Raw genomic sequence first — 14,760 nt, 5'->3', positions numbered from 1 at the left:
CTTATATAAAAAAAACGTGTAATGTTTTTGGAACAGATTGTAAAAGAAAACGCTAATCAACAAAAATAAATCCAGAAAATTTCACGATTTTTTGGCTTGCGAAAACTACTTTGTTAGGCGTACAAACTTTAGCCATTTTTGCGAAAGTAAATGTCTTTGAGAATTCTTGAGAGGGCAATTCGCGAAAGTTTATGCTCGCGAAAAAAATATGCAAAGAAAAGTTACTCGAATTTCCCTCTTTGTTGATAACAATGATAAAATAAACCGAAAAATTAAATTTTCTACTTAAAATATACCTAATTCGCGAAAGTAAATGTCGTAGATTTCGTGATTTTTCGACCTCGCAAAAGTTTCTGCTCGCGAAAGTTTGCACGCCTAAAGTAATTCGAGTAGTTTATCAAAATGTCAAAGTTCATAGCACTCAGATTCTAAAAATGCACGCAAAGCTGAGACATAAAAACTCACCTGGAGGATGTACAATGCGAAATAATCATTCAAATCTACTTTCTTGTGTTCCACATCTAGCCACACCTCTCTGCTTTTCATGATCGACAGAATCAAGGCTAATGGGAAAGGAAGTTTCAACAATTAAGCAAGAAATGTAAAACAGTAGAAAAAGGGGTTCGAATAAAAAAGAGTACATTTTTCAATAGGGCTGATAGCTTTGTCCAGAGTTGAATCTGTCATGACCAGGTTGAAGAAGAGGGGGTAAATTCACCAAAGAGTAATTCATGTCTACTGTAGGGAATAGATAGACTTTCACAGGAATGGAACATTTTTGAAAAAATCATATTTTAACCACTTTGGTTTACAACTTTTTCTAGTGGAGCCCAATACAACATATTTCTTCGAATTACTTGGATACCACCCAGAGTAACGTGGACCAATTTTCGGTTCAATAGGTGGACGTTGTGCTATTTCCTGAGCGATATCAAAACCATAAAAAGCGAGCACTGGGTAGGGACTGGGTACAAGGTATACTTACCGGGTAGCCAGCACACCATGAACACTACCACATAAACGCTGATTCTCTTTTTCATGTTCGATAGCTGACGTCGTTGACGATCTGTATGGTACGCTGAAAAAATGTTTATAAAACATTCAAAATTTTCAGATATTTACTTTCTGAAGGTATTAGTGAACAATTTCTTAAGTAATCAATCTTCGGCACGATAACAATACCCAAAATATAAAGTTTGAATACCCGCAAAAAAATACGGCTAAGTTTTTCTAAATTCCCTGGGAAAGTGATCTAGGCACTTTCCTGGAATGGTCGTGAAAGCACAATAAATCACCTCCTCCTCCCAACCCGTAATAATTCATTGAATCGTAAATTCCCAAACAAAATGCCAGCCCTGATTCGTCGAAACCCTCTGAAGAAAAGCCTTGTGTATGGGACTTTTGGCAAGAAAAGCCCATTCTTTAAATCTGTAAAGAAGTACAGTACACTCGTGGGAAATCTTTTCGTTCGAATTGCGCAGAGATTATAGAAAGTATTTCAAGAGGGTTTCTCATTGACGGGGACGGGGAAAGTTCGAATAATAGAAGTTCGAATAAGAGAATAAGAGAGTCTACTGTAGTACCACGGAGGTAACAAAGATATAGATGGAGAGAAAACGTCTCGGTAATGATCTAAATGGTCGTTGAAATCTTTTATAAATCTATTCAAAGCGGCTTTTCTTTGATGTACCATCATTGGAAGCAAAAAACATCAATTTTTAACTTTATTTTTCATGACAAGGCTAATAGCCTTATTTCAATATACTTGTCTTGTGTCTTTTCATTCATCGTAAATATTCCCACGAGTATACCCAAAATTAATCATCTTATTCCCAAAGCAACCAAACAGCTGTTTGCTTCCGATGATAAATCAGAATAGAACAAAAGGCATTGACTCTCCATCTATCTTTATTACCTCCATGGTAGTACATACTGAAAATTGGTTTCAACTTAAATTAGAAATTAAGGATAAATAAACAAAAACAGATAATAGATATAATCACCTGGAATAGCTCGCCAGTACAACCTCAAGGTTAACCCATATAAAACCTGAAAAGAGAAATGAGTAGGCCAGCAAGGTTAGTTGGATGTGAATCTAAATGCTCTCTTTTCGATAGCCATCCACCTGAAGGTAGAGGAGAGCGCCACTCTTTCTTCCTGGATTGATCCAAAAATAACATAATCTTGAACGGATTTTTTAAGTTTCGAAGAAAATTTCATTTGGCTTAGTTCTAACCAACACTATGTGAAAAAATGAGGATTAAACTAAAGTTCGGGTATTTTGTCTTTTGAATTAAAGTCTAAATTGACAGCCTAAATAATAAGGAGAAGGTCAAAAGAGATACTGCACACGTCAAGCTACATTTTGCTGAGGGAAAAACCTCCGTGAGTAAAACGAACATACCATAATGGTAACCATTGACAACAAAAGGGTTGCAGCCAGTAAGATAAATCCGTAAGCTTTTATAAATGGCGGAACTTTATTCTGTTGGAAAAGAAAATTGAAATATTGTGAATAAGCAATGGTGGTTAAATTAATTTTAATAACACTGGGTATCTGAGTCGAGATGGCGACTCGGCTATCAGACAAACATGTTTAAAGTTATTTTATCAGCTTAAAATTTTTGGAAAAACCTTCTTTTCAAACGAAGACATGTTCTTTGTAAAATTGTTTAGAAGTTCTTTGAATTCATAGCCCGAAACTAACTAAAGAGATACTATGAGTTTTAAGTTACGTGATTCAACTTACACGCATTTTTTATAAGAACATGAGGCTGAAAATTGGCCAAAACCTAAGAATAAATTAAGAACAATCTAAGCCTCAGATTTCAAAAATTACTAAGACAGTATTGATTTTAACAGATTTTAAGTAAAGAAACTAAGCATAGTAAGAACATCATAAGAACAAATACCACTGAAAATTTCAAAAAATTAAGAACAGCCCAGCCTGAGTCAAAAAAATGGTTCTTATAAAAAAAGCGTGTATTCTAACTTTGCCAAGATCTTTCTCTGTAGAAAATGTCAAGCTTGAAGTAGTTGGAAGGGGTTTGCAAAGAAAATGCATAATGATATCTCTCTAATGAAGACAAAGTTTTGGTTATAGAGTGATCAACACAGGCTATTTTAACCGGCAAATATCTCAATCGCTAAAAACACCCCCTTCTTGGTGGGATTTTATCAGAGAGTGGGGGCAAAACTAACGAGGCTCGGAAAGCACGAGTTAAAAAACACGAGTTAAAAAACACGAGTTACAAAAAACACGAGTTACGTTAAATGTGACGTCATCAATGGGAAATTATGACGTCACAAGTAGATAATTTAACTCGTCAATTTATGGTGCACCTTAATCTTACGAGTTAATTAACTCGTCAATTTATGGTGCACCTTAAACTTACGAGTTAATTAACTCGTCAATTTATGGTGCACCTTAATCTTACGAGTTAATTAACTCGTCAATTTATGGTGCACCTTAAATTGACGAGTTAAATTTTCATGAAACCAAGTTGGTCAAAAATTCTAAAATGGTGGTTAAATTATTTTTTGCGCCTATTTTTAGTTTAAAACTATTGGAATGGTAATTTTAAATATAAATATAACACATTGAAACAAGAATTTCAAGGCCTTTCAATTATATACGATGATTGTCTTATTTGTCAAATATTTAGTACTCTCCGAGTACTAAGGTGCCGAGTAAACGCGGGGGGCGCTTGTAAATTTTTCGATTTTTTCCAACCCCCGGACCTTATTAGGACCCCCGCCTGGTTATTGATTTTTCAAAAAATTCACAGCTACCAAAAGAAAATTTCCTCATTTTGCTATATAAAAAGCCTAAATTTATAGTCTATTTTTATCCTTTCTTAGGGTTTTTAGAGGTACATTTTCAAACCCCCGGTAATTAGGCCCTCCTGTTTATTAAATTTTTCCGAGCCCCCCCCCCGTTTATTTGGCACCTGAGAGTAACTTTTTAGAATTACGTCTGTAATTTGGCTCAAAGTGACCGTTTTTTTATGGGGGAATGGAGATGGGGACTTAGATACAGATTTAAAGTCGACCAAAAATCAGTAAAAATAACATTTTTCTTCTTAAGCTTCAAAATTCGTAATTTTATTTTCAAATCTCTACAGGAAACAAAACTCTATACATATGCCCCTCCCTTAGCATTTGAGCCAGCCTAAATACTTTTTGTCAACTTCTGTCTCAGTTAAAGACTATAGAATATTATGAGAGAAAATTACCATTCCAATAGTTTTAAACTTAAAATAGGCACAAAAAATAATTTAACCACCATTTTAGAATTTTTGACCAACTTGGTTTCATGAAAATTTAACTCGTCAATTTAAGGTGCACCATAAACTGACGAGTTAAATTATCTACTTGTGACGTCATAATTTCCCATTGGTGACGTCACATTTAACTTAACTCGTGTTTTTTAACTCGTGTTTTTTAACTCGTGTTTTCCGAGCCTCAAAACTAACGGACCAAAACTCGATGGGTATTGATATTCCCGTGTTTTTATGGCTGAGAACTTGAATTCCATTGTTTTCTAGCCAGATAACTCAGTGGGGATGGAAAAAAGCACAATATTTTGCAGTGAGGATTTGCTTATCTGGTTATTTTCAGCGGGAGCAAAAATCAGAGTACAATTTTCCACTGGGGGCAAAAACAACGGACCAAAACTCGATGGGTATTGATATTCCCGTGTTTTTATGGCTTAGGACTTGAATTCCATTGTTTTCTAGCCATGGTTCCCAGTGGGTCTGTGAGAAGGGAGTGTCCAAAGAGCTAAACATGAAAGCAAGAAACATCATAGATGAAAGGGGAGTTTTGTCTTATTAAAGGGACTAGCCTGCATTGAGTTTTGAAACCCGAAGGGGCTAGAGATGAATCTTCAACCTTTTTCAAGCAAGAAAAAGTGAAGCCTTAAGATTTGAGCTGCATTTAGAAATTTTGTTTGAAAAACACACGGGTTCTGGATGGGAAAAATAAGTGGCTTCATTTCCCATCCAGGAGTTTCGGATCTAGCCCCTTCGGAGCTTTAAAATCAATGCTCTGTTGATTAGCATATTCTCCAAAAATTCAATATTTTTTCCTTTATTTTTTCTCCATGCTTCAACCAAGGAAAGGAGATCATAGCAAGCTTTGTCACTTGTTATAAGAAACCAAGATATTAACAAAAAGTTTTCACTTGCCCTTATATTGTTTCGGAAGTTTATTAGCAATGCTAATAAAAAATGATTTCTTAAAATCTCATAAATATTTAGTAAATCTGACTATTCGATAGAATATATCAAAATATTAAATTAAATTTTTGATGTCGTTTTGAATAATATTATTTTTCTGCATAGAGAAACTCTATTCATTCAGGTTTTATAAAAACGGAGTAAATTGGGGAAGGATCGGCTTGGAGCCAAATTGAGTTAAAAACTAACAGAGTTGGATTTGAATTCATTCAGTATTCTTTCTAGCTCAAAAACGCTTGTATTATATTTTTTAAACAACGCTGGTTAATTTGATGGAAAAAAGCAAAAAGAAAAAAAAACGTTCTTATAACTTTTTTGGGCTGGGAATGTTTTATACGACATGTATTGGTGTTTTGTTTTCGTTTTGTAAAGTAAATTTTACTTTATCAATGCATTTTGCTAAATTTCATTTAGATTTTTTCAATATTTCATGAAAACCAATTTCTAAATTTGATTTTTTTTAGTTCACAAGACAAAATCAATCTTGCAAGGCTTTATGGGAAATATTTTGGTGAATTTCAAAAGAAGAAAAAAACGAAATCGCCAGCTTTGAGGATAAAGGGATATTTATTTCAGTACGTAGTTCAACAAATATCGATGAACACAATCTCAAGATTGTTTCTTATTGGTAAGATCCTAGTTTCGATGGTAGTTTAACAATATTTCAAAAAAAGATTCTAGCAAGAATAACACCACATATTGTAATTGAAATTATATTATCATAAAACAGTGGATGTGTGGCAAAGCACCTATATGAAACACCATTCTTCATCGCAGTCGAAGGACGAAATATAACAACCAATACCTTTGCGTACAGTAACAAGCCGAATAAAAAACGCTCACAATAATCAACAAATATACCGTGGAACGACAAAATGACGGCATCCGACAAAGAAAACTTAGTTCAACGTACAATGAACATACGAGAATTCCTGAACTTATTCCCATGGTCCAAAGTCGTTAAGTTCTACTTCATATTTTTAGTCTACACCATAGTTGCAAGTGTCGTATTTTTCTCAACTGAGCAATGTCTGAGTGATCATAAAAACCATGATTCAAAATCAAATAGTATGTCTCAAAACAAGGTTCAAACACCGGCGGCAGCACAACGTCAAAATTGTACAACCGTTCAAACACACGTTGGGAATGGTATCCACGACCATGGCAACAAGGAAAGCAATAACGGAGAGAAGGGTGGTGTAGCTGACATCACGAAATGTACTCCACCAAGTGAAATGAAAACGACGACAACAAACGACATCATTGACGGCACGACGAAATGCAGTTTGAAGTCGATGACGGTTATGAAATGGATTTATTTCACAGTGGCGCATTTCCACGGCGCGGGTGAGCTTTATTAACAAAATCTTATAAAAATAACGCTCTGACACGTTCCAGATATAGCAAAATTGTTTTTTAAGATAGAAAGGCTATCTGCATATAGAATTCCTGAAAGTGTGTCAAGTTTTAGTCCAGTTTAAAGTTAAACAAGTCCGTTTAGGTTTAGGTCCCGTCACGACGTTACGTATTTCTAAGGAAGATACGTAGTACCTAAGTATGTGAAACGCTTTAAACAATTTCCTTTTTGAAATATTTCAGACACGCTGTTCCTTCACTTGCGCTCAACTGGCGGCCAATCCGTTTTTGGTCCAGCTATCGTTTTCGGGATTATCTTGGCAACCCGATTATACACACTTATCGGATTTATCGGGGTGAATTTACTCAATTTCGGATTTCGAAAATTACGAGCGAGACTCCGACGTCACCGTAAAGAATCGCTGAAATACGAAGTCCTGTTGGCGGCTACCGCCCTTGTAGGGCTCTACATTTTATTCTGCGCGGGAGTGACTACAGGATATGCCCGGGCGGGTGTCACATTCCAAAGCCATAGTTTCAAATGGTTGATGTTGTTGACTACTATGTCTGACGAAAACTTGATCCCAGACTCTTTTACCGAGAAACCACAACACATTGCGGTGCCCATCATATTGATTTTTCTCGGTTATCTATTCACGAGCACCTTTGTGGCAGCTATTGTCAACGTGAAACATCGTTTGACTTATCGAGTTAATGCAAAAATACCACCGAAATCAACTGGTTTGAAAAGCTGGTGGGTATAGAATGTATAAAATAAACATCAAATATTTTTATGAGAATCCCATATAGTTTTCAGTCTATCCACCATGGCCTTCTTACCATGTGCGTTTTGTTAATGAAACATAGTTGTATTACTCGAAAAATTCGTCTCTGGTGAGAATGTAAAAACTGAAATTCGTTCCAAAACTACAAATGAAATATCAGTGTAAGGAAAACACTAAAATAATTAGATTTTTGAGCTGTAGACAAATCAAAATTCTAAACCCCGGCCCATTTAAAGTTTTATCACTCCTGTACCATTAAGCTAAGTCAATTCACCCACACTGGATAAAGAAGTCTCACCGGCTGACTGAGACATTTTCAACATGGCTTATAAAAAACGATTACCCATAATATGGGAGAGTATGGACTATGATATACTTCAAGGTTGTTCAAAACTAAAAAAAGATACTTCAGTTTCCTGAAATCAGACTTGAAAAACAGTTCCGCTTAACAAATTAATATACAGTTTTTGTGCACATGCGCAGAGCATCATGAAAAATGTAGACTCTGTTGACATTATTTTTGTGTTTTTCTTAATGTGTATAAAAATGGTACGATAAAGTGGCACAAAAAGGTATGAAAGTAATCCTTTTAAATAATAACATTAAGAATTTATAAATTATACGTATTATTAATACAATAATGACCGGTTAGTGAGGGCTGTACTGAGAAATATTGCCCGAGGTCAAGTAACGACCGAGCTTGCGAGGTTGTTGCATTGACCGAGGGCAATATTTTCAGTACAGCCCGAAAAAAACCGGTCATTATTGTATTGTTAACCGTTTCCTTCAGCTTCGATTGATTTTGAGCGCTTTATCCAGGAAAAATAGCGAAATAAAGCAGAAAAAACAAGCGAAAAGAGATAAAAAATTGCTATAATTTCTGACGTCAGAAATAAAAAATGAGAGAAATGATGTCAACGCATTGTTCATTTTCCTTTGAAAAAGTGACGTCACAATGAATTTTCCTAACGACGGGCAACTCTGGGCAGTGTAGGCCCGTCGTCATGCGAAAAGAACCAATTGCATTGCGCAAAAAGTCATGTAGGCCGCTTCGAAAAAGTAACCGGTTAACAATATACATTATTACAGTGGATTCTCTTTAACTCGAACCTCTATGACTCGAATGTCTCCTTAACTCGAACACATTTATATTCCCCGTGCATGTTCGAGTTATGGAGACTCCACTGTATAATCCCCATAATGTGAATTGCTATTCACATTTTTCAAAATTTTTGTGCTGAGTCACCGAGATTGGGTATTAAATAATTGATTGATTTTATTATTGATTAGATAACTGATAAGATAACTGTGTATATAATACATTGAATTCCGTAAATTTATTTTACTCAAACACTGTTCTAATACTTATAGCTCCTATTTAATCAAGATTCATACACATTATTTTTGCCCCCAAACAATTGCCTTAAAAATTACTGAAAAATTCATAAAGGTTCAAATTTCAGAAAAGGAGTTGAAAAAGTATCAACAAAATGTTTGGATGGCTAACTGAACTCAGAAGTTGATTTTTTGCAAAGATTTGTTTTTATATTTTGAAGACAAAACGACAAGTATTGTGTAGAAAGATCAAAAATGAAAGAGAAAGGTTGACTTACAACTAGTCTTGGTACGTCTATTGCTATCACGCATCTGAAAACGAGGAAAAATACACATCTAGTGAAAAAATGCGTCTGCGATTATTTTCCTCAATTGTTAAAAAATTTCGTCACTTTTTACCAACGAATTTCTTTTGACGACGAATCATTTGGTCGATAAGATATTGAGTAGCCTTCCTAAACCCATTTATAAAACTGTACTTTCAACAAAATTAAGGCTGAAGCACCATCAATCGTTGCATTGGACTGTTCCATTAAATATCCATACAGGGGGTGGACGAACCTTTCCAAGTCAAAATAAAATTCTTAGAAATGTGAGGATTCCCCGTTGGAAAAGGGCTAAATTTGCAAAAAAAAACCTTGGAAAGCCTTTGCATACTTTAACGGAGACGGCGGCCGAACTAAAACCTGTCTTTACCCCCTTGAAATTTTAGAATAACTTTTTACCCCCCGGGTAAAAATAAAAAACATTCCTATAGACCCCCTGGAAAATCTTCTCGGGTTACCCCCCTGGAAATGTTCGTCCACCCTCCCCCTCAGAGGGGGCCCCTCTGTATGGAGACAAAATGGAATGGCCTTCCCTTTGGACTAATTAATGTCTCCAGGAAATTTGAGATAATCAACTTACTTACTTTTGACAAGAGCTTATGTTTTCCATTTTCGATTCGATGATAATTGGTAACATCAAAATAATTGGCATCAACCTGAATAACAATAAAATGAAAATCTTTTAAAAAATCTTTTCCTCGCTATCAAAAGTCATGTGAAATACTTCTCATTCAATAGATAGATAGATATGAGTCCTTCGAATGCATTCGGGATGGGTTCTACTCACGAAGGAGTAGGAATCACGGCGCTGAAAGACACTGCGACTTGACAGGCGCGAGCTGCCAATGGCTTATACAATGGCACTCGAACGACACTGGGAGAGCGATGCTCGCGCGAGGCCGAAGCTTATGAGTGCCACGGCACATCACAATGTCTGTCTAATCTACCCACACTCTTGTATCAGAGTAATGGTACCCAATTTCCCTCACATGGAATGGGTTGACCCGGGTGAAGGTATATTCACTTGCCAAGTGAATCGTAGAGACACGGTGGGTATCGAACTCGGGCCTCTCAAGCGGGAGTCAAGGATGATAACCACTATACCACTACGCATTCTCATTCAATAATAAGGTTTTAAATATTTCAAGTGATCTCACTCACTAAATTTCTTTTTGTTTACTGAACGCACAATACTATTCTTTGATGAGCAAAGCCATAGTGTTCTTTTTGAATCTAAGATAATGATGTGCGAAATATGACCCAAGCCCTGTAACCATATGGATATGGTAATTCGAATCATTTTGTCCATTAGAGATGTACCTTATCGGGAAAAATGAAGTCTTATTTATGGAAATTTTAGTCATTTCTCTCAAAAAACGAGAATTATTTAATAAACGCAAATAATATTTACCAAGAAATGTAATATAAAAGACTTTTGAAGCGTTGTAAACGGATCGCCGATAAACTTGCCATTTCCTGAAAAATACAAAACACAAGGTGAACAATATTCATGTTGTAAACAAACAAGGACTCCAACATCGAGTTTAAAAATCAAAGGGCTAGAGAAGAAATCTTCTACCTTTTTTAAGAATGAACAAGTTAAGCCTTAAGCTTTGCGCTGGGTTTTGAATGACGGATTGATTCTAGCGTTCTCTTTGTTTTCACGTGGCATAATATTCGAAATCTGGTGATATATTTTACTTTCAATCAGGCATTTGTGTGAAATGACGCAGGTTACACGATTTGAATGGGGACAAATGGCTTTATTTCCCGTCCAAGAGATTAAACTCTAGCCCCTTCGGAGCTAGACGAACACATTAAGTGTCGAGGTTCATACGAGAGAGGGCTGGGATAAAGTAGTTATAGAAATTTTGAAGTGTAAATTTTCGAGCTAGCTGTAGTTTTTGGTGATAATCTTACGTGAACTTGCTCAGTGTAATCCATACCCATGCTACGAACACGATCCTTCATGAGGAAGTAGACGTTAATCGAATAATTGATGGTGAAACAAAATGTCACAATGTGAATGATCTGAAAGAAAAAGAAGAAGGACATATAAGTAAGTATAATATTTATCTGGTGGTTGTTGGTGGAATCCATCCTCTTTTCTATTTGCGCTAGACCTGGGCGCTAATTACCGCTAAGATCAGACTACCCAATCTAAGCTACTCATTCCCTGAGGTTGGCGGTGACCAGGGTTCGAACCAACAAACCTTGGATTGTAAGGCTTTACCGCTTTAATGCTCTACCGACTCCGGCCACACCCGGTGCAAGTACTTCCTTTTAATACAGACTTATAAGTATTTTTTTGAAAGTTTTGTCACCTGGTTTCAACTTTACTATCTATTGTGCAGGGCTTTTGCCATATTGAAGCAGCATTATTATCTATTTGCGAAAATTGCAAAACTTTGGTATTGTATTTAAGGTGATACAACTTTAAAATATTTCAGGAAACTTTTTCGGAAAAGTGATACAGTAGAACCTCTATAACTCGAACTTCTATAACTCAAATGTGTCTTCTCAAAATGTCTTCTTAACTCGAACACGTTTTATGGTCCCTTCAGTCAGTTAACAATGCCTTTTAAGCCTTACTCCATTATTCGAAATTTCCTTAACTCGAACAAATTTATGTTCCCCGAAGAGGTTCGAGTTATAGAGTAGCAGGACAGACGTACGGAGGACATCATATAATTTAAAGGAGCTGCAAGTGGGAACTGGAATTCGAAAACTAAATACCTCTGTGATCAACTGCCATGTGAAACAAGACATCGCAGTTTGTTGAACATCTTCGAAATCATTTTTCACCAGATAAGCAGTGTTGGCTGACACCCATGCAAAGGCTAACAAAAAGTCTGCGATGGACAGATGGAGTAGAGGCTTGACTTGAACATTAGACTGGATGTGTTTACAAAGGATGAAACAAACAATACTGAGTGTGGAGACCAGTCTAAAACAGAAAAATAATAATATGTAGATATATAAATTTTAGTCTTCGTAGTGCGATTATGAACTATTATTTTTTCTTCTCCGTTTAATCGGATTTTTTGTCGAATTGTTGTTTTAGTACGGCCAAAACGGTCAAAAATTGATTTTAAATGGGATGATTTTTACGCGCGCTTCAATAGCTCTAGCCCCTTGAACAATGTTGTAATTTTGACTGTACCATACTTTGAATTTTCAGTAGGTTGCAACATGGATTTATTGTTGTAATAACTGGTTAGGTCTCGTGATCTTTATGTCGAGACGAAAAGGTTATGAAAGCATTGCTAACTCTTGTGAAACTTCTTCTCATTAGACAAGCTTATTGGATAACGATAGAAAGTTTCTTGATACTAGCGTAGAATAGATGGGATGGAGAAAAAAATTTACGATAGAATTGTTATTGTATTTCCCAGAAACTAAAACTAAGCCTTACATAACTAAAGATTCTTAAATCATTTATGTAAGAAATGGGATGTTAAAAAGACGTTTGTTGTACATAAAAAGGACATAAAATAATGTGAGTGAAGGTGTATGTTCCGCATTGTTTGAAGGGAGTTTCTAGGTATCATTTCTTTCGCATCATTACCATCATTCGTCTTCGGAATGAGGTGTTGTTAAGCCTGTCGATATTGATACTTCTTTTACTACTACCCGTTTCAGATTATAACTAAAGTTAACATTAATTACCTAAATTCAGGGTGTCTAAGGAATTTCGTTTTCCCCATTTCAGTGCTTTTAAACCATGTTTGCCAAACAACATTTTTGAGCTTTTAGATCCTGAGATCCTATTTGTCCAAAATCTTCTGAATCTGGCCGAACGGGAAGCTGAAGCCACGCTGTGCACTAAAATCAACGTGGACGGGAACCTAATCAAGAAGAACTTCTCTTTAGTTCTGCCAATTCGGGAAATTCCTGCCAGTTCGGGAAATTCTTCCCAATTCAGAAATCCTAGTTCGGGCTAGTGGCCCGGAATGTCTATAACGCAGACACTATACTAAAGTTTTTCGTTTCTTGAATGTGACAAATGTATGACATAGTAAGTCTGCGAGCGCAGCCGGAGGCGTCACGAAGGCTACTCTTTCGATAGCTATCTACCCGAACGTACCGGAGCGTAGGGGTGGGCGTCACTCTTTCTCCCTGGATTGCTCCACTTACCCTTGGTCCGTCTCTTAATTGTTGAGCATCAAGCAGAGCGGCATCAAGTACCATTTTGGGAATCTTTGGTGTGACCCGGCTGAGGGTGGAACCCATAACCTTGCGCACCGTAGCCGGATACTCTACCACTGCACTACGGTCGCTACTAATGTATAAATTAATACTGCATTACATAATGTATTACAAATGTTAACAAACAGGATTGGAGGCGACCTAATTCTTCAACTTTAAACATATTTTTCAACTAAGGGACACCAAAAATGCTTGGGAGATGCAGATTACATTATATTCCGCATTGCAGGAATGCGATAGAAACCTGTGAAAATGAGATGGAAGAAGAGCTCCCTGTCTCAATATCAATTTCCTGTCTTACGTATTAGCAATGCAAAGTCTGGTCGAAATGAAGTGTTGTTAAGCCTCCTTGATATCGATCTCTTTAGTTTCCGAGGTTTCAAATAAAACTGACTACCTGTTCATTGGAAAGTCACATAATGCGGACCTAGAAAGTTCCCTGTTTGGCACCCCATTTTGGTTTACAGACTTAGTTCTCATGGCACTATGATCTCTACAATCGGCGCCGAAATATTTGACACAAAAGGGACATTCCCTCAAAACTTTAAAACCGCAAATGATTTTTAAGTGCTTTGAAAGTAGAGTTTTAACTCTGAGTTTTAAGATTCGACTTAAGAATTAAGACCTCAGGATCTCAGGCTCTTAGAAAAAGCTCAAAAATATTCCAATAACGCTGAGAATATAGCCTGGAACAGATTCTGATACTTCACGCAGGGCACGTGTTCACTCTAAAAGTCATGGCTCGATACTGTAAGAGATTCTGCTCAGCTTGGCGCACCAGATGTTAATCATCCAATTCCAACGTAAGGAAATGGAAATCCAGGGTAGAGATAAAATAAAAAAACTTACGTAAGTGACGCGGAAGCTAGACCAACTTTTGCAACGACATCTTCCTGTATTGCATGAAAGTATAATACGTATGATGGTTATATATTACCGCAGACACGTGTTTCGTCCGTCCCAGGACTCGTCAGCGCGGCTCAGGTAAGCGAGCATAGACTGCTGTTGTCACCAGAGTGTTCAAAACACTAACAGTTGAGCTTCGCATAATCGCTTATGGTGAAAGGAGAAGCAGAGCTTGCTCCTCAACATAGTTTTAAAGAGTGCTCTAAGAACCGAAGTTCTCAGCATATTATGATGGTTAAAATGATAAAATCTTGTCAACCTTACTCTATTCCCATCCACTTAAAACAAAGATATTTCTCCAGTGGGTATGAGCCGTCCAACGGAGACACACCAGGTGTGTATCTAGGGTGTATCATTTCCTGAGTCAAAAAGCTTAAAATATTATAGCGGTTAATGGATAAGTTCTCAGACGGTTTAGGGAACAAACAAGAAAAGCATGGAAAGAAAACTTACATTATGGGTATACTTAGGAGACACACCGGGACGAAATGCTTCACAACGTCCAATGATTGACATTTTGATACCAGTTGATCATCTTTCAGTGATTAAGAAAGTGTGTTTGTTTTATCTCTCGTTTTTTATTTTTTCATCTGAATGAGTTTA

General features: G+C 36.5%; 2 protein-coding genes across 2 annotated transcripts in view; one reads left to right on the top strand and one right to left on the bottom strand.

Moving 5' to 3' along the window:
* Window positions 1-14,760, bottom strand: part of LOC136816541 (transmembrane protein 116-like) — a 16,632-nt gene extending 1,872 nt beyond the window's left edge. The window contains exons 1-11 of the mRNA XM_067072883.1: window positions 14,611-14,760; window positions 14,101-14,144; window positions 11,779-11,989; window positions 10,963-11,073; window positions 10,454-10,518; window positions 9,627-9,698; window positions 8,995-9,028; window positions 2,405-2,485; window positions 2,004-2,049; window positions 986-1,078; window positions 466-563 (exon numbers count right to left, since the gene is read on the bottom strand). Coding sequence (XP_066928984.1) covers window positions 466-563; window positions 986-1,078; window positions 2,004-2,049; window positions 2,405-2,485; window positions 8,995-9,028; window positions 9,627-9,698; window positions 10,454-10,518; window positions 10,963-11,073; window positions 11,779-11,989; window positions 14,101-14,144; window positions 14,611-14,673 — 918 coding nt within the window. The 5' untranslated portion in view covers window positions 14,674-14,760. The remainder of the gene's footprint in view (window positions 1-465; window positions 564-985; window positions 1,079-2,003; window positions 2,050-2,404; window positions 2,486-8,994; window positions 9,029-9,626; window positions 9,699-10,453; window positions 10,519-10,962; window positions 11,074-11,778; window positions 11,990-14,100; window positions 14,145-14,610) is intronic.
* On the top strand, window positions 5,685-8,763 carry LOC136816544 (uncharacterized). Its single transcript, XM_067072885.1, has 2 exons — window positions 5,685-6,587; window positions 6,840-8,763. The coding sequence occupies exons 1-2, from the start codon at window positions 6,116-6,118 to the stop codon at window positions 7,358-7,360; spliced, it is 993 nt and encodes a 330-aa protein (XP_066928986.1). The 5' UTR covers window positions 5,685-6,115; the 3' UTR covers window positions 7,361-8,763.

Source organism: Clytia hemisphaerica, unplaced genomic scaffold, assembly GCF_902728285.1.
Source record: "Clytia hemisphaerica strain Z4C2 unplaced genomic scaffold, Clytia hemisphaerica genome assembly, whole genome shotgun sequence".
Classification (NCBI taxonomy): domain Eukaryota; kingdom Metazoa; phylum Cnidaria; class Hydrozoa; order Leptothecata; family Clytiidae; genus Clytia; species Clytia hemisphaerica.
This window is presented reverse-complemented; position numbering and strand designations above follow the sequence as displayed.

Bases quoted from the DNA above. Each gene is read 5' to 3' on its own strand.
- LOC136816544 (XM_067072885.1), top strand. From the start codon at position 6,116: ATGACGGCATCCGACAAAGAAAACTTAGTTCAACGTACAATGAACATA. The intron at 6,588-6,839 runs GTGAGCTTTATT...GAAATATTTCAG, and splicing joins GGCGCATTTCCACGGCGCGG to ACACGCTGTTCCTTCACTTG.